General features: G+C 41.3%; 1 protein-coding gene across 3 annotated transcripts; it reads left to right on the forward strand.

Moving 5' to 3' along the window:
- Positions 1–322: 322 nt before the first annotated feature.
- Positions 323–24952, forward strand: LOC123773366 (selenoprotein S-like). 3 transcript variants are annotated; one of them, XM_069321936.1, is made up of 7 exons: positions 332–470; positions 1970–2108; positions 3400–3499; positions 15692–15835; positions 20314–20420; positions 20721–20868; positions 23803–24952. In XM_069321936.1, exons 3-7 carry the CDS (start codon positions 3409–3411, stop codon positions 23883–23885), a joined length of 573 nt encoding a protein of 190 aa, XP_069178037.1. In that variant the 5' UTR covers positions 332–470; positions 1970–2108; positions 3400–3408; the 3' UTR covers positions 23886–24952. The 3 variants fall into 3 exon arrangements, with proteins under 3 accessions (XP_069178035.1, XP_069178037.1, XP_069178038.1); XM_069321934.1 differs by lacking the exon at positions 1970–2108 and having other exon boundaries at positions 323–470; XM_069321937.1 differs by lacking the exons at positions 1970–2108; positions 15692–15835 and having other exon boundaries at positions 23803–24781.
- Positions 24953–25160: the final 208 nt, after the last annotated feature.

Consider the following 25160-nt stretch of genomic DNA (forward strand, 5'->3'; position numbering starts at 1 on the left):
GCTACCTATGTGCTTTAATATACTGTACCTACAATTTTCTCTCATCTTTTTTTCATTTCATGTAATCTGTTATCATTTTTTGTCTATAATTTTGCAAGTATTTACCTCCTTAAAATTTTCTTAGATTAAGGCCCTGCCCGAAACGCTGCGCGTGCTAGTGGCTTTACAAGACTGTAATTACCATATTTGTATCCTCACATTCCTTATGTACATTCTTGTATATGCATAAATAAATAAATAAATAAATAAATAAATAAATAAATAAATGTTCTTATGTATGAGTACCAGGAAGGTTGGCAGGCATGCCACCACCAGAGCCACCACCAGATAAGTTGGTAACCCTGTCGCTAAGCCACGTCTGCCCGGACCATAAACAAGTTAAACGTTGTGGGTGACTGTCGTCTTGCCCATCATATTGTGCTGAAGTAGCCTCCATAACCTTTTTATATGAGTTAAATTAACCTAGGAAGGTGCGTATGAGGAGCGGCTTACTGTATGACAATTGAATGATAAAAGTTGAGCAACTGTTTTATGTTGTATCCCGGGAAAGGTGCGAGACATGTCACATCGTACAAATGATGATTAGCCAATGGATTTTGAAACCTAACTTGATTCAACCTAACCTAAATCTACCTAACCGGGTCCAATACAGCCTAATCTAAGCTGATGCATCCTGGCATAACAATATATACAATTTTAACACGGAAAACGAGCTTCAGTGACTCGTGTTGTGGGCAAGAATCATACCTCAGACGGCGAGTATGGAGTAGTTGTCCTAAGGGGGGTTGACGGGGGTCTGGTCATTTTGGACGAGACGATTCAACGAAAGTTTTTTTTTCGTTTAAAACTATTTATTATGGTTACTAGTCAGTTGGTACAGAAGACATTTTTACCATTGCCATTTTACTCATCCACTAGACGTTTGACATTGTAATTGCCAGAATTAGGCTGGGATATCAATATCTATGGCAGGTAATGAATCCCCCCCCCAATGGTGAAAATTCCAATGTACAAGAGCTAGGACATACTCTCCAACACTATATCTGTGATTGCCGTTATCGGTGACTTCAGACCAAATGGTATGAGGTACTTTGAGCTCTATAATTACTTCATACACTCGGGAATATTGGAAGATCTTCTTGTGCTGTACCCAGATTTTGCTAGTGGGGGCCTTACATTTAATGTTCTCTCCTGATTTTGCCAGAGTTGATTTGTTTTTGTATCAAGGGTGGTATTTTCTCCCCTGATTCCATGTATGACTAAACATTCTGTGAGATGGGAATATAATTCACTGTGTTGGGGAACAGGAAGCCAGAGTGCATTCATACACGTTGGCTTTGGGTCCGTCTAATTACCAAAAACTACCACATACTACACACGCTTCAGAAAACTTCCTGGCAATACGTTAGTAATGAATAAATATGATATATTAAGTTAGGCTAACCTAACCTAACCTATCCTAACCTATCCTAACCTAACCTAACCTAACCTAACCTAACTTAACCAAACCTAACTTAACCAAACCTAACTTAACCAAACCTAACCTAACCTAACTGAAGCTTGGATCGTCGACTTGATTTGGCGTCACCAGCTTTTTATTTTCGTCTAATTTCTTTATAAAAAGATACTTTTTCAGATTAAAATTATGTTTTTTCATGTTGTATGTTCAGCACCAACATTGTAATGAGTAAATATATCATATTTATTCATTACTAACGTATTGCCAGGAAGTTTTCTGAAGCGTGTGTAGCATGTGGTAGTTTTTGGTAATTAGACGGACCGTTGGCTTTTATTGAGGTTCATCCTCCCCCCCCCCCCAAGGCTGAATTTCAGACCCTGCCCAGGATGCAACCCCACAACAAGCTGATTAACTCCTGAGTACCTACTCACTGCTAGGTGAACTGGGTGAATTACGTGAAAGAAAATTTGCCCAACCGAAGAAATTAAAAAAATTTACTTTCACAAACAGAGTGGTAGACAGTTGGAACAAGTTAGGTGAGAAGGTGGTGGAGGCCAAGACCGTCAGTAGTTTCAAGGCGTTATATGACAAAGAGTGCTGGGAAGACGGGACACCACGAGCGTAGCTCTCATCCTGTAACTACACTTAGGTAATTACACTTGGGTAATTACACGTCAGTTGTGTTACAGTATTTTGGTCTCTTGTACAGTACTTGTGCACTAGCTTGCATTTACAGCTGTTCTCACATTTAACAACTTATTTATTTGTATTTATTTATAGAATTAGTGAAATAAAACATTATAATAATTCATCATTTGTTATACAGTTATGTTATACGAAAACCTTTGTTTTCGTAGTTAATCCGTTCTCAGAGACTACGAAAACCAGAACTACGAAAACCGAAATGAATTTTCCCATAAGAAATAATGTAAATTGAATTAATCTGTTCCACATCCCCAAAAATATTAACTAAAAAAACACATTTTATACAGAATAATACTCTTGGATACCTTACCTTGGGGTTTCATAGCAGAAAGGATTGTGACATTGTGTACCTTGACTTTAGCAGTGCTTTTGATATTCTCACAAAAGACTGATTAGAAAAGTAGAGGTTCATAATATTGTGGGTGCTATCCTAAGATGGATAAGGGCATGCTTATTTCAAGGGGAAAGAGTATAGATAAAGTTAAGTCTGAGTGGGGAAACTGTTGTAAGTAGTGTGTCCCAGGGCTCTGTCCTGAGACCTTTGGTTACAATATTCAGTATATAAATGATATAGATACAGATTGAGAAGGGATATTTGCAAATTTGGAAACCTTCCATGCGAAGAGAGATTAAAGTTTAATATATATTTTCTAGAGGTGAGGACTAAGGGTTGATATAATTTACTGTAGGTACAGTACTCTTATATAAATGGATGAAAGAGTATAACAAAGGGGATATTAATAATAATGTGTTAAATATATGAACATACAACAGTGGATATAATTGGGGTAAGTTTGGATTCAGGAAAGACCTGGGTATGTACTGGTTTTGAAAATGGTGTTTGATCTATGGAACAAATTGCTGGGAAAAATAAGACGGGGTCACTTTGTGTTAAGTGTAGGTTAGATGTGTATAAAAGTTTGGTTTGATGAAAATAGAAGCTGCTTCATATGGGCACATAATCCTCTGGCAGTTCCTTTATTCATACATTCTTATGGGTGCAACAGTCCATATATATTTTGTATATTCCATGCATAGCAGCTATAGGCTCTCATTTTTTTTGGAGGATGGGTTGCACTGATTACATAAAAATATCCTCTACTGCACATACAGTACTAGACTTCCAGTTGCATCACCTGTAGAATTTCACCACTGACATCATTATATTGATTTTTTATGATTAGAAAGAATATACTGTAGAGAGTAATAACATAGTTATAATTTTTTGTTTACAGATATTTACAATGGGAGAGGTGGATCCAAACAAGGACATCGTCCACCCACCATCACTTACGCAGCAGAATCCCTGGGTGATCTCCTATTTGGTTACATCAGGTAAGGCTAAGAAATTAGCTTTCCCGAAAGCCCGAAAATGGCCGAAACGCTTTGTGTAATAGTGGCTTTAGGCATTGTATGTACTAGCTCTATCCATAAATCCATCAACTTTTTGTATCTCACCTTGTATGTATGTACTTTACCTGAATAAATATTTGTATTTGTAAATACCAGTATACATTTCAGAATAAATTGATAGGACATCATTATTACAAGGAAACTGGATAAGCACAAGTGGAGTCAAATTTGAGTGAGTTACCATTGTAAGTAGACTGCCCCAGAGCTCTGTTCCAAGACTGCTATTTTTAATATACCAGTATATCCATACCCATAAGTGAGAATGTCCAGAGTTGGAGGCCAGACACTTGAGGCTAACCTCATCCAAATTGACAGAGGGAATGGTCTGGGGTCCGGGATGAACATAGGCTGGTCGGGGTTGCCAGAATTCAAAAGGAAACAATATACCAGAATCACATTCAGACCCCCACAATTATTTTTGGCAGTGCAAAAAACTTAACCTGATCAACTAGGCTGTGAGCAGCCATATCCAACAGCCTGGTTGATTAGTCCAGGAACCAGGAGGCCTGGTTGCAGACCAGGCCACAGGAACATTGAGCCCCGAAATCACCACAAGGTAACTGCTGGCCAGACCCTCGTCTAAATATTTTAAAAACAAACATAACAAAATTCATATAGGAATATAAACCATTATTTACTCACTATGGGAAAATTTAAAAATTTCCTGCTAATCCATAATTTGCCCATAATTGCATAAGAGAGAATTTTGCCACAGCTTCAAAGGTTTCTGAAGTCACACCACTTTCTCAGAATAAATTGGGTAACTATTCTATTTTTTTTTTTTAGTATTTGACACCACTGCAGTCAGCTCCTCTTACCAGTGACCACCCACACATCAGTGGTAGACAATTATATTCTTTATAATATGAGGGTAGCTGACAGTTTGAGACCCCTTGGTGAGTTAAGGCTTGTCTACCTATGCATGTGAAGACTAGACCCGACTGACTGTCCATCGGCCTGACCAAATCCACCCACCCCGCCCGAATAGCTGCCCACCCCACACTGCCCGAATAGCTGTTCACCCCACACTGCCCGAATAGCTGCCCACCCCACACTGCCCGAAAAGCTGCCCACCCCACACTGCCCGAAAAGCTGCCCACCCCACACTGCCCGAATAGCTGCCCACCCCACACCGCCCGAATAGCTGCCCACCTCACACCGCCCGAATAGCTGCCCACCCCACACCGCCCGAATAGCTGCCCACCCCACACCGCCCGAATAGCTGCCCACCCCACACCGCCCGAATAGCTGCCCACCCCACACCGCCCGAATAGCTGCCCACCCCACACCGCCCGAATAGCTGCCCACCCCTCACCATCCACCCGAATAGCTGCCTGCCCACACTGTCCGCTCAAATAGCCACCCACCCACACTGCCCGCCCAAATAGCCATCCTTCCGTCTTGCCAAATCCACCCACTCTGCCCAAATAGCCGCTCACAAACACACCACCCACCCAAATAGCCACCCATCTGCCTTGCCAAATCCACCCACCCTTCCCGCCCAAATGGCCACCCACCCACACTGCCCACCCAAATAGCCATCCATCTGCCTTGCCATATCCACCCACTCTGCCCAAATAGCCGTTCACACACACACCACCCGCCCAAATAGCTGCCCATCTGCCTTGCCAAATCCACCCACCCTGCCCACCCAAATAGCCACCCATCCGCCTTGCCAAATCCACCCACCCTGCCCTCCCAAACAGCCGCCCATCCGCCTTGCCAAATCCACCCCCCCTGCCAGCCTAAACAGCTGCCCATCTGCCTTGCCAAATCCACCCACTCTGCCCAAATAGCTGCCTACCCACACTGCCTGCCCAAATAGCCAACCACCCACACTGCCCACCCAAATAGCTGGCCATCTGTCTGCCCAAAGCCATCCACCCAGCCTGAATAGCCGCCCATCCACCTGCCCAAATCCATCCACTCCGCCCGAATAGCTGCCCACCCACACCGCCTGCCCAAGTCCACACACCCTGCCCTAAGGAAGAGGGAAACGTTTTAGAAAACGTTAGGAAACCTTAGGCAAGTGTTTTCTTTACAGATTCTTAGTAAGACAAGTGAGCAGTGAGCCACAACCATGTCCTAGTGGTATGCCTGCACAACGTAGGAGAGTACCCCAGAAATGTCATCACTGCTGTTATAATGGAAGGGGACGCCCCTTCCAAACACTAACACCTCTCCTCCTCCCCTCCTCATCACTGTCTTCCATACACCAACAAGAGTCCTCATTCAGGGTAATATATACATACTGTACTGTATTGTAGCTAGTACAAAATTAGTGTTATTCAGTATAAAATGTATTTTTAAGTTAATATTTTTGGGGGTATGGAACAGATTAATTCAATTTACATTATTTCTTATATGAAAATTTGTTTTGATTGCCTAATTTTTGGCTGACGATGCGTCTCTGGGAACGGATTACGATCATAAATGAAGGTACAGTACCACTGTATAGTATGTCATAATTGCCATTGACCAAGGAAGGACCCAGAAAGGTAGGTGAATCAAAACAGACCACTAGTTAACCAGTGCAATCTACACCTGAAAAGATCAAAATATCTCCCCTAGAAAGAAACCCAGCAAGCAACACTTCATGCAACTTGCACTCCCGCTCGTTTTCTCTACCCCCCTCTACAAAAGCGGGGGGAGGGGGAGGAGGAGCGAGTCGCCCACCACTCCAGTTCTTGAACGATGAAAACTGCCAACCGGAGGGAGGGTGGGTGGGTATCAGAAACTCGGGCTCCTGCAGGCCATTACAAAGGTGAAGGAAACGGTCATAAGAGACTTCCTGTTAGCTGATGACTGCACCCCCTCAATGCCAGCACAGAGCAAATGATGCAGCACAAAATGGAATGAGTCTTACAAGCCTGTGATAACTTTAGTCTTGTCATCACCAGCAAAAAGACTGTGATGTACAGTACATGGTCATGTACCAACCTGCACCTGGAATACCCTACCCGGAACTACAAATCACTGTCAAGGGGCAGAACCTGCAGGCAGTCAACAACTTTACTTATCTTGGCTGCATACTCTCAAGAGCAGTAAACATACTCAGAAGTCAACAGCAGGACCGCCAAAGCTAGCGCTGCCTTTGGAAGGTTACGTGAGAATGTCTGGGAGCGGAGGGAGGGAGCCTTAGCCTTACAACCAAACTGAAAGGCTACCGTGCAGTGGTACTCGCCATCCTTCTAGCATGACATGGACTATCTACAGTAGACACACCAAACATCTCCAATCACTTTCACTTGAGCTGTCTCTGCATAATCCACATCAGGTGGCAGGACAAAATCCCAGATATGGAGGTCCTGGAAAGGCCGGTATTCCCAGTGTCTACACCCTCCTACAGAAAACGAAGACCATGTTGTCAGAATGCCTGACAGCCAATTGCCAAAACAACTGCTGTATGGAGAATTGTCAGGGCACACGTTCAGTTGAGGGGCAGAAGAAACAATTCAAGGACTGCTTCAAGGTGACCCTCGAAGACCTGGACATAACCCCAATATTTGGAAGTCATTTGCTCAAGAACTTCCAACTTGAAAAACCAAAGTCACCACAGGGGCCCATGTGGCAGAGAATAGACAGACTGCAGAGGCCCAGAGGAAAACACCGTGTGCAAAGCAAGAGCAACCTTCATCTTTACAGTAGCCAACCTATCCTCTTACAAATTACGTCTGAATTTGGCTGTTTACCCGTATGGCCGAAAATGAACGTAATTTGAAAATGAAACAAAATTTAAAATGTTTATTATTTTTTCAAAGCAGTAATATATGGGTCCTCTGGTAGGTTAGGAAGGCAGGAAATTCTAAAGTTTCAAAACATCATGAAAACGTTAATTGAAAGTTTCCTCTCCTAACCTCTCTGAGTAAGCCGGATGACTCAAACTGAAAACGGGACAATACATCACTTTCGTGACCCGATTTCATTTCAAATTACGTCCATTTTTGGCCATAGCACACATACGGGCAAAAAGCGATGTTATTTTTAAGAGGACAGGCTGCAGTAGCATTCACCCACATATGTCCCATGTGTGGGTGAGCCTTCCAATCCCAGATTGGTCTCCTCAACCATCTGGCACACAGCCACCGACTTTCGACCTGGTATATTGAAGTCATGGTCATCTTCGGTTCCGAAGGACGAACACCATATTATAAGAGGCAGGGACAGGAAGGGGGAAAGGACATACACACAGGCAGACAGTGTGCGGATGAATAAATGGATAAATACGCGAGTAGATGGATGAATAAATGGCAGGATATAAAGATGCATAGATAGATACGGATAGCAAGATGGATGGATGGATGGATGGACAAATAGAATGCAGACAGACCCAGGCATTGCCAGACACCTCCTCTAGTATACTATAAATGATTTTGACAGCATTTAACAGAAACATTAGTATCAGAAAGCATTAGTATAGCAAGTATTAGTACAGAAAATATTGTAGATTAAGGAAACTGCTGAAGGCCTCTTGGCCCATATGGCTTATATGATACATATATATCCATCCAAATTCGCTCATATTTATGTTTAACCTATGCTTGAAAATACAGTGATCCCACAACTTTGTTTCCTTTGATATAACCATCCCCCTTATCCAACTTAAGATAGCACCCAATACTGTGTGTTTCTACCTTTCTAAACGGTTCAGTGCTGACAAATGCCAAGTTCTAAGCTTAAAAAATGCTAAGTTAGCAGATGTAATTTAGATAATGTTGATATTGCCAGATCTGAATGTGAAGTGTCATAATTCATAGGAATCTTAAGCCAAGAATTCAATATGTAGTATAACTACTGTATTTGAAATAAGGTAAATATGATATACTTGGATTCATAAGATGTGTTAGTAATAAGACATCTAATTTTATTCTTAACCCTTTGGTAGTGGTCACGATTTAAACAAATATTTTTTTTGTTTTACACATGATGCAAATAAAGGGTATAATAGGACTATCTATGTAATGGAGTTTACCTTGACACTCAAAAAAAAAAATCCTGCTCATTAGGTACTAACAAATCCTGTTACTCATTAGTTACTAGGTAAATGCGGTTTTCATCATATGATGATTTAAATAATTATTGCCCGAGTTTTACATGCATGAGGCAAATAAGGATATAATTGGTCTGTGGATAAAATGGAGTTTTCCCCTTGACTCAGGAAAAAAAATCCTGCTCGTTAGTTACAAGTAAATCCCTTTACTTACTAGGTAAATGCGATTATCATTATATGACGATCATCATCTGTGGGTGCAGGTTGGTGGCTTATATCTTTGTTTCAATCTATTCTCTCACCTATATGGTTCCAATTAGGCCATATGTCATCATCAAGAATCCAACACAATTGAATAATATGTTTATATCCTTTTCATTAATCTGTACTGGTTGTAATGGAATAAACCAGGCAATTGAAACATCTTGAGATATCTTGAGATAATTTCGGGGCTTAGTGTCCCTGCGGCCCGGTCCTCGACCAGGCCTCCACCCCCAGGAAGCAGCCCGTGACAGCTGACTAACTCCCAGGTACCTATTTACTGCTAGGTAACAGGGGCATCATGGTGAAAGAAACTCTGCCCATTGTTTCTCGCCGGCGCCCGGGATCGAACCCGGGACCACAGGATCATGTGTACAGTGTTTTGTCCGCTCAGCCACCGGCTCCCCATTATCATGTCTTGTGTGAATTATGTAATTTATCAAGTTATTCAAGTTTATCAAGTTAACACACACACACACACACACACACACACACACACACACACACACACACACACACACACACACACACACACACACACACACACACACACACACTCTTAAGGGTGACCTTTAATGGAGTGAAAAACATGATGGAAGTGCTAAGAAATGCCAGGAAACTGCAGAGTGATGAGGTTGGCAAATCTTGGTCAATAAGACAAGACCTCTCCAAGGAAGACAGAGAAAAGCTGAAAATGAACTTAATTGAGGCAAAACGTCTAAATGGGGATAGAAATGAAGAAGACAGAAATTCTTTTTTTTACAAAGTGACAGGGACTGGAAAGCTTGTGAAATGGTACATAAAAACAAAGCAACAAGATCAGTAGTGGAAAGGGGAGTAAAGAGCAAAGGAAAAGGGAACATGTTCCTGAAAATTGTATATACCAACATAGATGGAGTGAGGTCAAAAACTTTGGAGTTGCAAGATATAATCCAGCTTAGGGTCCCAGATATTGTTGCATTATCAGAAACGAAACTTGAAGGAAATATAATAAATGAAGTCATATTCCCAAGAGGCTACTCAGTTTGGAGACGTGACAGGAAAACTAGGAAGGGAGGAGGAGTGGCTGTACTGGTGAAAAAACACCTGAAGGTAAAAGAGTTAATATTTGAAAACCCTCGAGATATTGACATAATGGCATTGCAGGTCTGGAATCAGGATGATAACCTGATAATTGTAAATACCTACAGCCCACCAGCAAGCAACACGTGGACAAAGGAAGAACTGGATGACAAACGAGAGGGCCTCATAATGGTCATGAGAGATATTATTGTACAAGCAGATAAAGATAAATCACGACTGTTGATACTGGGGGACTTCAACTTTAGAGCAATAGACTGGGAGGCCTATGAAGCAAGAACGGAGGACTTTTGGACATGCAGATTTGTGAACCTCATTCTGGAGACATTCTTGTATCAACACATAAAGCAAGCCACAAGAATGAGGGAAGGAGATATACCATCAGTACTGGATCTAGTATTCACCAGGAAAGAAGAAGAGATTTTTGACATCCAGTACCTTCCTCCCTTGGGAAAGAGTGATCACGTCCTGTTAGACATTAAATATGCTTTAAGATATCATCTAGAAGAAAATGGGGACATTGAAACAGTTGATAAACTCGATTTAAAGAGAGGCAACTATGGGGAACTTCGAAATTTTTTTAATGAGTGTAATTGGACAGAATTGTTGCTAGGCAGGGAAGTAAATGAAATGTATGCCAAATTTTTAAAACTATACGAGGAAGGCACACAAACATTCATACCAAAACAGAGATGCAGGACCAGAAAACAGGATTGGTTCGACAGAAATTGTGAGAGGGCAAGAGACCAAAAGACACAAAAATGGAATCAGTATAGGAAGAGGCCAAACCCCCAAACATACCAGCGATACAAAGATGCGAGAAACAATTATACAGCAGTAAGGAGAGAGGCAGAAAGAAATTTTGAAAAAGGGATAGCAGATAAATGTAAAACAGAACCGGGCCTATTCTACAAATTCATAAACAACAAATTGCAGGTAAAGGATAATATCCAGAGGTTGGAAATGGGAAACAGATTCACGGAAAAAGAAATATAAGAAAATTCACCTTCGCAAATAGAGTGGTAGACGGTTGGAACAAGTTAAGTGAGAAGGTGGTGGAGGCCAAGACCGTCAGTAGTTTCAAAGCGTTATATGACAAAGAGTGCTGGGAAGACAGGACACCACGAGCATAGCTCTCATCCTGTAACTACACTTAGGTAATTACACACACACACACACACATATATATATATATATATATATATATATATATATATATATATATATATATATATATATATATATATATATATATATACAGTGGTACCTCCCATAACGAATTTAATCCGTTCCATGTTCGTCATGTGAAACGGACGTCATACAAAACGAGTGTCCCCCATGTAACCAGTGTGATGCACTGTGTTTATTGTGAAATTTCCCTAGTGTGCATGACATCAAATGTTCCCCAAAATATAATTTTTCTTTGTAAAATGATAAATTACCGTCCCTGAACATGTCTATGTAAAAATAATTACCAAATTCCACTTACTTTGGCTGTGAGGGCGTGGACAAGGTGCGCTGTGACGTCATCAGGGCCTGGTCGCCCGTGTGTGAAGCTCCCAGACACGGTCGCGCAGGCCATTCAAGCACCGCATGTTGCCACAAATATATTTTCAAATATTTTTCCTATGCATTTCCAATGCGGTTTTATTTGATTCTTTTATCGTATATGATGCATATTTGTGACCTTTACAATATGTATACAGTAGAATGTTCATAATTTTCCATGAAACTGTGATACATGTGTCAGTAATGTGTCCACAATAAATGTTTATTGTCACAATATTACGTGGTAAAAATTCACTAATATTACAATATGTACAGTTTCACATACTATTTACACAGTAACACACTGTATTACACACTCAGTACTTTGGAGGTGCGTAATAGTCAACGAAGTAGTCCATGGTACACAGCGCGACTTTGCTCTCCTTGCACCAGCTACAGATAGATTTTTGTTTCCTGTTTCATCGTTCTGTGTGCTTGCAAATAATGCACTCGCGTGCACCCTTGGCTTTAGTACTTGTAGGTGGTATGTAGCCAAGCTTGTAAAGCATAAAGTAGTATTGAAACGATTATAGGAAAAGCTCAATTTGTAAGGTAGTCTTGAAAAGATCGCTTTGTAAGGTCCCACACAGGAAGAGATTCAGCAAGCCTCAAAGAGTGTCCATCAGTCAGGAAGAGATTCAGCTAGCCTCAAAGAGTGTCCATCGGTCAGGAAAAGATTCAGGTATTCTTAACAATATCAATGAACACCACCACCATGGAAGCCGCTAACACTGTTCATCTATGCTACTTGTATCAGATGCATCATCACTGAACGCAGAAAACGATTCATCTATGTATCATCTATATACATTAGAGATGGCAAGGGTGGGGCTCAGAGCTACACCTGGATACGCTCGCTGTATCATCCTCATAGGTGCTGTATCACAGGCATCCGACCGTTGTGTTAAGCCCTTATTGCGCCTAGCTTCACCAATGTTATGACCCTTATGTTCTTCAAACAATAGGGTCTGAATTGCACTGACTGAGTACAGTCTTTCAACACCGTGTGGGACAGGTGTTTGAGAGCCAGAGGCATGTGTGCTACAAATGGTTGCTCACGCACTACTAACCCAGCCAGCAGCCCTTGTCTTTCATATTCGTTATAGCAAAAGGTTCGTTCAGTGTTTGTTGGGTAGGCTGCTCCATTATGACAATCTTTCTTTGTTTCAAATGTGTTCCATTTGTTTTGTATTTATCACTTACGTCTCAATAATGGAGCAGCCTACCCGACAAACACTGAACGAACCTTTATGACATTTGTCCATTTTTCAAATTGTTTCAACAGTTCTTTTATTTTTCGTTTTTTTTTTTTTTAAGAAACATGGAGCAGTCGACCTGTAGACCACCGAACGAACCTTTTTGACATTTGTACTGGTTTTCAAAATTCTTCATTTTTTTTATTATTTACGTTTTTTGTATGTAAGAAACATGGAGCAGCCTACCTGCCGACCACCGAACGAACCTTTTGCTATAAGACAAATGAAAAATAAATATTGAACACATTTGAAGAAAGGAAAATATCATAATGGTTTATTCAGTGTATGTAAGGTAGGCTTCTCCATTATTGAGACGTAAATGACAAATAAAAAACAAATGGAACACATTTGAAACAAAGAAAGATTGTTATAATGGAGCAGCCTACCTGCCGAACACCGAACGAACTTTTTTGACATTTGTTGTATATCAGATATTTCATTTCTTTTTTCCTACAAAAACGTCAATGCTTTGCAACATCTCAGCAGTCACCCTTTTATATCCCAGCATCATTAGCATCTTTAAACAAGAACAACATAATTTATGTGCATCGTCGGAGGCGTCTAAGAATGTGCAAACAGCAGCGCGACCCCACCATGTTGTGTTGACGTTACTCAAACCAGCGTTCGTCATACGGGACGATTTGACGCCGATCGGGCCGTTCGTTACCCAAAATATTCGTCTTTTGGGGCAATCGTTATGCGAGGTACCACTGTACTTGTTACGGTTACAGTACTTACCTTGTTAGCCCAATTTAGATTATGTAGTTCAGTTTTAGACACTGGACTATAATACATTTGTTTTAGAAAATTTATAGAGAAAGTGAGAGAGAGGGGGCAGTTTATCCAAGGGGATTAGTAACTTACCTTTTGAATAGATTGAAAAAGGTATTGATTTTCTTTAGCAGGGCAAAGAAGAAGTGGGTGGGGAGTTATTGAAGTATACAAGTAGATGAAAGGATATAACACATGCCACTAAGTGGCTCCTAGAACTAAAGGACAAGAGCTACAAGGAGAGGTTAGTCATTAAATATGCAAAAACTAGAAGATAGGAGAAAAAGGGCGATATGATCACTACGTACAAAATAGTAACAGGAATTGATAAAATTGATAGGGAAGAATTCCTGAGACCCAGAACTTCAAGAACAAGGTCATAGATTTAAACTAACAAAGTAAAGCTGCTGGAAAAATATAAGAAAATTCACTTTTGTAAACAGAGTGGTAAATGGCTGGAACAAGTTAGGTGAGAAGGTGGTGGAGGCCAAAACCGTCAGTAATTTCAAAGCGGTATATGACAAAGAGTGCTGGGAAGACGGGACACCACGAGTGTAGCTCTCATCCTGTAACTACACTTGGGTAAATACAGGGATGCCTGAAAAATGGGTGAGAGTGAGTGGTAGTTTGTGCACCCCCTTATACTCTGTAAGTGATAGTATAGATAAATTAGAGGCACCAAAGGTCTTGAACCTTTGTGGCTATTTCAGAATTTTTTTTTACAATTTATGACACCATAAATTTAACTATGAAGGCAGCTGGTATTCATTTAAATTTTTTTTATTTATATATACTGTACGAGAGTTCTTGCATTCTTGCAAAACCACTAGCACGCATAGTATTTCGGGCAGGTCCTTAATCTTAATTTTCCCCGAAATATGACCCACCAAATCGTTTAACAACCAGTAGCCATTCACTGCTGCATTCATCATGAACTGAGGATGTTAACATCAGTTAAGGATTGGTGCCTAGTCAATCCTCCCCGGCCAGGATACGAACCCCAGCCCCAGAGTGTCCTGCGTAGCGCAGGACACTGTTAAAGCACTGATTTTACCTTAACTGCTACATATGACAATATACATAATACAATATGGCACATTGCAGCCAAGACCTTTTAGTAATGCAGTACATGTATATACTAAACATAATTTTCAGAAACTCCTATTGTTGATGTCTCGAGATACAGTACATGGATATGTTTCTTTATTACCTTCATGCAATGTAGGCATGTATGGTGTTTATATCATTCTCATCTTCATAAACCAATCTTTAATTCTAAAAATAAAAAATGCCATTTGTTAAGTTTTAGAATTTAATGTGCTGCTTTTTACATTGTGTCCTAAGTGATGGGAATCTTCATTAACCTTTGGACAGTGGCTATGGAGAAATGGTCATACCTGTGTGCCAAAAAAATAAAAAAAATCTAGAAAATAATATGTCATTATGGAATTATTAATTTGTATGCAAAATGTAAGAAAAACACAAAGTGAATATTTATCTTTTTACTGATATCTTTTATCTTTTTCTTTACTTTTTACTGGGTGGAGGTGCTCTGTAAAGTCGTGTAGTTACAGTATTGTGTCTAGCAACTGTCGACACCCGGTTCTCGACTTTGCTGACTCTTCCTGTTTTATCCTCTGATGTTTTACAGATTGTTTATCACTTGATTCTCTTTATTTACAAGAGTATATGTGTTGAATATCTTGATTATTGCAAAATTCACATAACACAATTTTCAATAACAGATGTTTCAATTGATTGATTTACCTGGTATACTCCATTACAACAATAGAGTAGTGAAAAGGATATGGACATAATATTCAATGGTGTTGGGCTCTGAGCGATGACATACGGTCTAATTGGTAACATATGGGTGGGAATATGGGCTGCAAGAAAGGCGTAAGCCACCAATGGGCACGTATGCATGGTGGCAGGCTCCTCCTAGTACACGTAACCATGAAATGGTAGTATTTTATCATGGGTCAAGGTAAACTCCATTCCATCCACAGAGAGCTATTATATCCATATTTGCATCATATTTGTAAAACCCACACAATAATTGTTTAAATCATCACATGATGATAACCGTATTTCTCCACAAATCAGCGTATGACAATAACCTCTGTCCAAGGGTTAAAACACTGCACTAATAGTGGTTTACAGGAATCTGTACAGAACTTACTTTCATTCTCCCAATCTCTCTTTCAGGAACATCGTGGATAGCATCCAATGGGTGGTTCATACTTTTCTTTCTGTTATTTTGCTATATATTTTGGCACTATACAAAAGCAAAATTCCAGCAGTGGCAGAAAAGACAAGAAGAATTTAAAGAATTGGCCCAATATCATAAAGGTAGGTTTTTTGTATTGTCATAAAAGTAGGTCTTTCTCGTATTGTCATAAAGGTAGGCCTTTCTCGTATTGTCATAAAGGTAGGCCTTTCTCGTATTGTCATAAAGATAGGCCTTTCTCATAATTAAACAGCCCTTTAACCCCTATTGTGTGGTTAAGAATTTACACGCTTATCTGCCTATGTGCATGCAAAAAATTTAATTTCTTTATAGATTTATTAATTTGGTTGTAAAATACATAAGGAAAAGGGAAAATGATGTGAATACTAATCTTTTAATTGCTTACGTGAACTATACAAGGTTTGCGGATAGTGAGCCCCAGCCATATTTGTCAACACTAGACTGCATGTAATGAAATTATAATTATCTAAGTGTAGTTACAGGATGAGAGCTGTGCTTGTGGTGTATCATCTTCCCAGCAATGTCATATAATGCTTTAAAACTGCTTGATGGTTTTGGCCATCACCACCACCTCACTTCACTTGTTCCAACCATCTACTACTGTTTGCAAAAGTGTTTTTTTTTTTTTTTTTTTTTTTTTTTTGGGTGGGGGGGGGGGCTTTGTTTAGTTAATTTAAATCTATGACCTTTTGGTCATGAAGAGTCCAGGTCCCAAGAATTCTTCATCATTTTGTCGATTTCCGTTATTATTTTATTTCTGCTCCACATCATATGATGTTTTGGAGTACCGTGCAAGATTTGAAAGGCCCGCGGGGTATGGGGGGTCTCCATACGCTGCCCAGGGGCTATAGTAAACAGCCGCCATTTTGAAAAAAATCCAGCTGATGCTACCATCGCGTGGGAGGCCTCAGTTACCCAGCAGCCATCATGTTGAGCGCACGGCCGAACGCTTCCCGAGCACGCACCACGCAATCACTCACGCAAGAGCAAATAACCAGTGAATTATTTTCTGATGGCGAGGAAAGTGATTTTTGATGACTCTACATGCTTCCACCTCACGTGCACGTAGCGGCCGTACTGTGCGTAGACGGGCTTCAGCTCCTGGTCCACGATGTGCATCGCTTCCTCGCTGTGGTGTGTCTGTTGCGTCCCCTGCGTCTCGCAGAACACCAGGTGTACTAGTATCATAAAGGTAGTGTGGAGTGATGGTGCTGGTTTCATTCCTCGAATTCCTGCTTTTGACAATAAAGACATTGGGATTACAGAGCTTTTCCCTGATAATGGAGAGGATATGAGTGAATTGGATTATTTTACAGCATTCTATGATGAGCCGCTCATGGAATATATTGTACACCAAACGAACCTTCATGCGGCTCATCTCATTAGAAGAGAGATAACAGAATTTTCACGATTGCAACGTTCGAAAACCACCACTGTAGGTGAAATGTATGTGTTTTTAGTAATATGTATGTTGATGAAACACTGTGTCAAACACGCTATCACAGATTACTGGAGCAAAGATCTGACTATTCCAACACCTTTCTTCAGGAAATATATGTCCCGAGACAGATTTCAGATACTCCTCAGGTGTCTGCATTTTGCAAGTAATGAGGACCAGACAGAGGATGAAAGACTTTGGCGAGTTCAGACACTATATAAATGAAGTGATTGGGAAATTCAGAGATTTTTACGTACCAGCACAGAAGTTGGTGATTGACGAATCCCTTGTGCTTTTTAAAGGACATCTTGCCTTCAAGCAGTATATTCCCTCCAAACGAAACAGATTTGGATTGAACTTCTTTGTACTGTGTGACTGTGAAACAGGATACGTGTTACATATGACTCTGTATTCAGCTAGCGATGTAGACATTCCTGGTAATGACGAACATGGTTTCTCGGGTAGTGTGGTGAAGTCACTGATGGCACCAAGGATGAACAAGGGCCACATCCTATACACAGATAATTACTATACAAGTCCATTGCTAGCTAGGTTCTTGATTGAAAATAGAACCGGATTAGTTGGCACAGTAAAGGCACGAAGAAGGGAAATGCCAATGTTTGACGGTGGACTTGCAGTTGGTGAGTGCCAGCTACGGAAATGTGATCAAATACTCTCGGTACGGTGGAAAGACAAGAGAGAAGTGAACCTGCTGACAACCGTTCATGAGGGTACAATGGTGAACAGTGGCAAGGTGCACCGTGTAATGAAAGAACCAGTATATAAGCCAGATTGTGTTCTTGACTACAATATCAACATGCGTTTGATTGAATAAGGCTGACATGATGGTAGGCATTATCGAGTGTGTGCGGAAAACATTGAAATGGACAAAAAAAGTGTTTTTCCATCTTGTTGACATGAGCATGTTGAACTGGTATAATTTGTATCTGGTGAAAACTGGACGTAAACCTATTTTCTGTGCATTTGCTTTTACACTTGCAACACAGTTATTAGCAAAGTTTGGTAAAGATGTTCCTGGCTTACAAAGACCAATCATGAACCCAGGCTCGCTCACATAGATGCCTTTCAGCAACACAGACTAAAGAATTTGCCACCAGCTGGAAAGCGTGCAATAGGCCAACGTGAATGCCTAGTATGTAAAACAACAAAAAGGAGAGAACAGAAACGTAACATGGTGTGAAGCGTGTGCAGTTCCATTGTGTGCTGTTGACTGCTTCAACGACTTCAATAATAGTGCAAAAACCTGTACATAGTGCGTGCTTGTGTGTACATATAAAATAATGAACATTGTGATTACATAATATAATGGCATAATGGAAAACATTTGTGTGCGCATGTGTATTCTCGATGTATGCAATATTTATTGACAATAACTGTGATGTAACATTATGTGCAACACAATTAGTGACTAATATTGCAAATAAAATAGGCCTAGACACTGTAAATAATGACACGAAAATAAATTTGTGGCAACTGCGGCTGCTTGAAGACCGTGCGCGACGCCTCCGGAACCCACCGTGCATGAGCGAATATGCAAATACTTAACAGGTTAGGAAGGAAAAAGATTTTTTTTTTTATGCGCCTGTGGGTGACAAATGCTAAATAGCCAGGCGCCATACAAGGGTTAATGAACATATCCTTTCCCTAATCTTTGTTCGATATAACTGAAAAACCCTTTAGGATTTGTCTTTCTTGCCCCTGCTATGCAATGTTCATAGTGTCTTTTTGTCCTCATTATTTTTTTTTTTCAATATTTCTAAACAGTTGGACGAATTCTTGTTCTAAATTGACTTCCCTATTCTTAATCCTTTTGTATCAAGCTCTCTTTCTACCTATAAGGTTCTTCAGATCCTTTGGTATACTACGTTCCTGTGCTTTGCTTAGAATATTTTTAAATAAGTTATATTTTGAGTTCACATCAAAATCCCTTTTTACATCACCCATCGCTGGGTTCATGTCTCGCTCCATGACTAGCCCACCCTCCATGTCCAGGACTCTCCAATCTATTTCACCCAAAAAATTTCTTGGGCCATTAAAATCAGCTTTTTGAAAATCTGGCACTTTAACAGAATTTTCTCTTACAAATCCTTTCCATTCTATGCTAAATCTGATTTCTTTGTGATCACTGATACCCAGCTCACTTCCTATTTCGATGTCACTAATTTGTGTTTCCCTGTTAGTTACACTAATACCTAGCTCACTCCCTATTTCGATGTCACTAATTTGTGTTTCCCTGTTAGTTAACACTGTCATGTGGTATGACTTAGTTACATATATACAGTATACAGTATTTACATTTTTAAGCAATGCTGTGATCACAAGCTGAACAGTAGTGCTGTTAGGTCATGCTGCATGCGCCAGCCATGGTTGCTCACATAGTACACTACTGAGGTTTTCATAATACACCCGGGGAATGGTACACAGGATTTTTTTTTTTTTAAATGGCATCTGTTTACTGGAGCCTTCTGGAAACTGATGTGAACCCCGTATAGCTGTGAAACTTTTAAATCATACGCGATACTTTAAAAAGCATATATATATATATATATATATATATATATATATATATATATATATATATATATATGATGTGGGCCATGCAGGGACTTAGATCAGAATCATATATATGCAATTTGCGCCGTTCAAGGGTAAAATAAGATAATTTTGGTAATTTATAACTAGGGCTATAATAATAGTCCCAGCATTAATACATCGCAAGTTTAGACTCGTTAGGGGGAAAACGTCCTGATCCACACGTGAAGGAGGTCCACTTTGGGAACTCTATACAATAATTATTTAGATGAGGCTGTGGATTATTTCCCACACGCATCATCCGGTGTATAACCAGACAATACAGTAATAGTTAAAGTCAACATTTGATGATAATTTAATCACCCTGTGAATCAATGTACAGTACAGTATAACAATAATTTCACTTTAGGGGTTAAATATTTCTCTAGCTGTTAGCCTTGCCTTGTATAGTTACAGTACTTTGTTATTAATGTGTAGGTTTTATCAACACGCATGAATTAGGTGAACTATATACTGCACTATATTGTGATAACTACTTTAAATTCCTGTAAATACTCTATACCTAAATGATGTAATAATTTACTTCAGATCCAGATAAAGTGCTAGCTAGAGAAAGAGCACTGGATTCCGCTCGTCTTCGGATGCAAGAGCAGTACAACCTACAGGTACAGAAGCAAGAGGAGCAAAGGAGAGAGGTATGTTTCTCATAAAAGTAAATGTTATGATAGATGTACTTAACAAATTTGAGTAACTGATGTACAGTATCTTGCACCAGATTAATTGGTGCAAGAGCTTTGCATTGTAGGGAGACTTTTTTTTATTTTATATGAACACAAGTAGGGTAATTTGAGGTAAGGTAATGTAATTCTATTGTATCTGGTCTTGCATAAAAGTTTCATTCAACTGAGACAGCTGTACACTATAACTTTTAGTTGTAATGCTGTAAATCTTACATTTTTGTAATAGTGATTACGTTAGGTATACTTTTATTACAGAGAGAAGAGAAACGAAGGCGTGAATACTTGGAAGATTGGGAACGTCACAAGCGAGGGGAGGGTTATCGAAGTAAGACTGGAAAAGCACCTGCCACTGAGAGTAGTGCAGAGAATAATAAACCATCTGGAAAACCGAAACTCAGACCAGGTCAGTGTAACATTGTGTTTTTCTTCCTCAGAAGAAACGGGGTGCATTTGTCATATCTGGGAGGGCAGAGGATGAGAGTGATAGGAGGGGGGGATGAGGTGATGGTGAGGTGATGGGAGGGAGGTGACGAGAGAGAGAGAGGGAGGGAGGGAGGTGATGAGAGAGAGAGAGGGAGGGAGGGAGGGAGGGGACGTGAGGGAGGGAGAGAGGGAACGAGAGGGAGGGAGGGGATGAGAGAGAGAGAACGAGAGGGAGGGAGGGAACGAGAGGGAGGGAGGGGATGAGAGAGAGAGAGAGAGAGAGAGAGAGAGAGAGAGAGAGAGAGAGGGAGGGAGGGAGGGAGGGGGGGGACGAGAGAGAGGGAGGGAGGGAGGGGACGAGAGAGAGGGAGGGAGGGAGGGAGGGGACGAGAGAGAGGGAGGGAGGGAGGGGACGAGAGAGAGGGAGGGAGGGAGGGAGGGAGGGAGGGGATGAGAGAGGGAGGGAGGGGACAAGAGAGAGAGAGAGAGAGAGAGGGGGGGGGGAGGTGAAGAGAGAGAGAGGGGGAGGGACGAGAGAGGAGGGAGGGAGGTAAAGGAAGGAGACGAGAGAGAGGGAGGTAGAGGGAGGGGACGAGAGAGGGGGAGGTAGAGGGAGGGGACGAGAGAGGAGGGAGGGAGGTAGAAGGAGGGGACGAGAGAGGAGGGAGGGAGGTAGAAGGAGAGGACGCGAGAGGGGGGAGGTAGAAGGAGGGGACGAGAGAGGGGGAGGTAAAGGGAGGGGACGAGAGAGGGGGAGGTAGAGGGAGGGGGCGAGAGAGGGGGAGGTAGAGGGAGGGGACGAGAGAGGGGGAGGTAGAGGGAGGGGACGAGAGAGGGGGAGGTAGAGGGATGGGACGAGAGAGGGGGAGGTAGAGGGAGGGGACGAGAGAGGGGGAGGTAGAGGGAGAGGATGAGTGAGGGAGGGAACAAAAGAGAGGGAGGTAGAGGGAGGGGACGAGAGAGTAGGAGAAAGGGGACAAGAGAGAGGGATGGAGGTAGGTAGAAGGAGGGGACAAGAGAGAGGGGAGGTAGACGGAGGGGATGAGAGAGGGAGGTAGACGGAGGGGATGAGAGAGGGAGGTAGACGGAGGGGATGAGAGAGGGAGGTAGACGGAGGGGATGAGAGAGGGAGGTAGACGGAGGGGATGAGAGAGGGAGGTAGACGGAGGGGATGAGAGAGGGAGGTAGACGGAGGGGATGAGAGAGGGAGGTAGACGGAGGGGATGAGAGAGGGAGGTAGACGGAGGGGATGAGAGAGGGAGGTAGACGGAGGGGATGAGAGAGGGAGGTAGACGGAGGGGATGAGAGAGGGAGGTAGACGGAGGGGATGAGAGAGGGAGGTAGACGGAGGGGATGAGAGAGGGAGGTAGACGGAGGGGATGAGAGAGGGAGGTAGACGGAGGGGATGAGAGAGGGAGGTAGACGGAGGGGATGAGAGAGGGAGGTAGACAGAGGGGACGAGAGAGGGAGGTAGACGGAGGGGACGAGAGAGGGAGGTAGACGGAGGAGACGAGAGAGGTAGAGGGAGGGGGACAAGAGAGAGAGGTAAAGGGAGGGGGACGAGAGAGAGAGAGAGGTAAAGGGAGGGGACGAGAGAGAGAGAGGTAAAGGGAGGGGGACGAGAGAGAGAGAGAGGTAAAGGGAGGGGGACGAGAGAGAGAGAGAGGTAAAGGGAGGGGGGACGAGAGAGAGGGAGAGGGAGGGAACGAGAGAGAAAGAGGGGGGGAGGGAATGGAGAGAGAGAGAGGGGGGGGGGGTGGGGAGGCAATGGAGAGAGAGGGGAGAGGGAACAAGAGAAAGGGGAGAGGGAACAAGAGAAAGGGGAGAGGGAACGAGAGTGGGGGGAGAGAAATGGGAGATGAGAGGGAGGGAGGGAGTCGAGAGGGGGGGGGGGATACGAGAGAGGGAGGACAAGGCATTTGAGAAATATGCTCATTGAGTCATAGCCCATAAAATTATTTCAATAGAAATAATGGGTTCAATAGGGTGAATATTACATTTCCTGTTATAGAATGCAAGGAATAATAGTCAAACAAAATAGTCGAAGCATAATGAGGAAAAAAATTAGTCCCCGGTGCACAGCCCTTGCCCCATTTATTTTTTCATTATTGTATCAGATATAGACAAAATATTTAGTCATAGCTCTAACCCCTTAGAGGGCTGGAGTGAGACATCCTTTAGGGTCCATTCTAAGACAGATTTTCCTTCCCTATGAGCTCACTACATCAACTACAGTGATGCCTACCCTGTCTTCTGCACATGCATGCACTATAAATTTGAACAAGCTATTCGTAACTTAAACCATTGTGATTGTATATCTTTGACCGAGGCAAGGGGGCCCAGATCCGCCATTTTAAATATTTTTCTGATGTAACTGATGCTCGTGCATTGTACTACTATTTCCTACCCTTCTTCCCTTCCACAGTCCCTCAACTGTTTGTGCCTTAATCCCTGACACCTTCACCAGTTCTTCTTCTTCCCATCCACTGTGATCTGAGGCAGAGGGTGTTCAAGTATTACTGACTGGCATTTTGCACCCTTCCCAGTTGAAGGGTGGAAAACCTTACCCACCCTACCCACTGTATTTGCATTACTTCACCACCACCTCACTCTTCAACATCCACCGTGACCTCTTTCAACTTTTAGCTTGGTCTTCTTCCTTCCTCGGCCATCCCTAACAAAATTGCCATCCAGGCCTAGATCCATTTCTAACATCCAACTGCTGTAACCAAGACATATAAAACATTACATATTAAGTAAACATATAAAACCACTATATTCTTTGATTGTCACCCATAATCTTATATATTGCAGATCATATCATGGTATGTTAAAAAATCTGAGGTAGTGTTCCTGCTGACTATTAAATGAATAGTGATGTGTTTAAGTATTAATTACCATTAACTATCAACAGAATACAACCCAATGACTGGAGACGCTGGTGGTGGAGCATGTGGTTGGAGGCCCTCTCGGAACAATGCTTCACGTGGTGGATGAGGGTAAAGGTACACACACAGTCGTCTCATCATCATATCTTTGCTTCTAGATGATGATAATTTACCTAGTACTGTACAGTATAATAATTTAAATTCTCACTTGATAGAGAGTAATTTATTATTTTTCAGTTTATATATTGAACACTGTGTTAAAGTGGATTCTTTAAGTGTAAATTGGTTTACTGAAGCTTCACATAAGAATTTATCAAACCAAGTTGTTGTGACGACAGTGTGTACAGTTCCCACTCTCAGACTAGCCATGTCAGAAAATATGAAGCTGTGGACCAAACCAGTGTGAAACTGTGGTTCACGGTGGATGCTGGTTCTGACACAATTGTTTTCTATTCATAGTTAATGTTCTGTATTTAAAAGTTTCACTCTTTACTGATATAAGCTTTCATACATCAACATGTAACCTGTGGAAAAACTTGAGCAGAAACATTCTGAGAAGTAGGTATGACAATGTAGTGTGTGTAGTTATTACTAAGTTGTAGCTCAATAAATTTGCTGTTTTGTAAAATGTATTTGATGTCAGAACAATATACAGTATATATATATGCATTATAATTTACACGAGTACAGATATCAATTGCTATTACATCTACAGTATATGCATCCCAGATATACAGTAGCAAGTTACGAGTAGGAGAGATAATGCTGAAAGAATGTAGTAGTCATAGTACTATGTAAGAATTTATGAGTGTTGTTCTAACTTAATGGAGTGAATTTTGAAATTGCTAGGAAAAGGCAATTACAGTACTGGTGAAGTCTTTGTTTATATCATTTAGGGTTTAGTCGAGCCACACTTGACCTGACTGAATTGTTATGAGCACTTTGAACCAGGTGAACAACCAGATGTTCAATTTAGATGTCAACTTGAACATTTATTTCTAAAAATATAGTTAATTATTTTAAATTATGGACAAACGTACATTAATGGATGCATAAAAACTACCCAGTTAATCATTGTCTAAACAATTTCCAGATTAAATACTACTGTATATACCTGAAAAATCAGTTTTTGTTGAAACGTATCTAGCCTACTATGATAAAAAATTTAACTAACAATATTAATTTTTTTTTACCTATGCTAATTTTAAATTAAGATGAAAAGGTATACCAGAATTAAGTACAGCTATGGTACAGTATAATAATTTGTTGTGGGTTTATTGGTAAAAGTCAATGCAATCATTAAATTGTGTAAAGCAGATGCATGGGAGTCAAATAATGCATACAATACAGCACAAACACATCCCTGGAATGGATTTCCCCTGAA

This window comes from Procambarus clarkii, chromosome 10 (genome assembly GCF_040958095.1).
Source record: "Procambarus clarkii isolate CNS0578487 chromosome 10, FALCON_Pclarkii_2.0, whole genome shotgun sequence".
Classification (NCBI taxonomy): domain Eukaryota; kingdom Metazoa; phylum Arthropoda; class Malacostraca; order Decapoda; family Cambaridae; genus Procambarus; species Procambarus clarkii.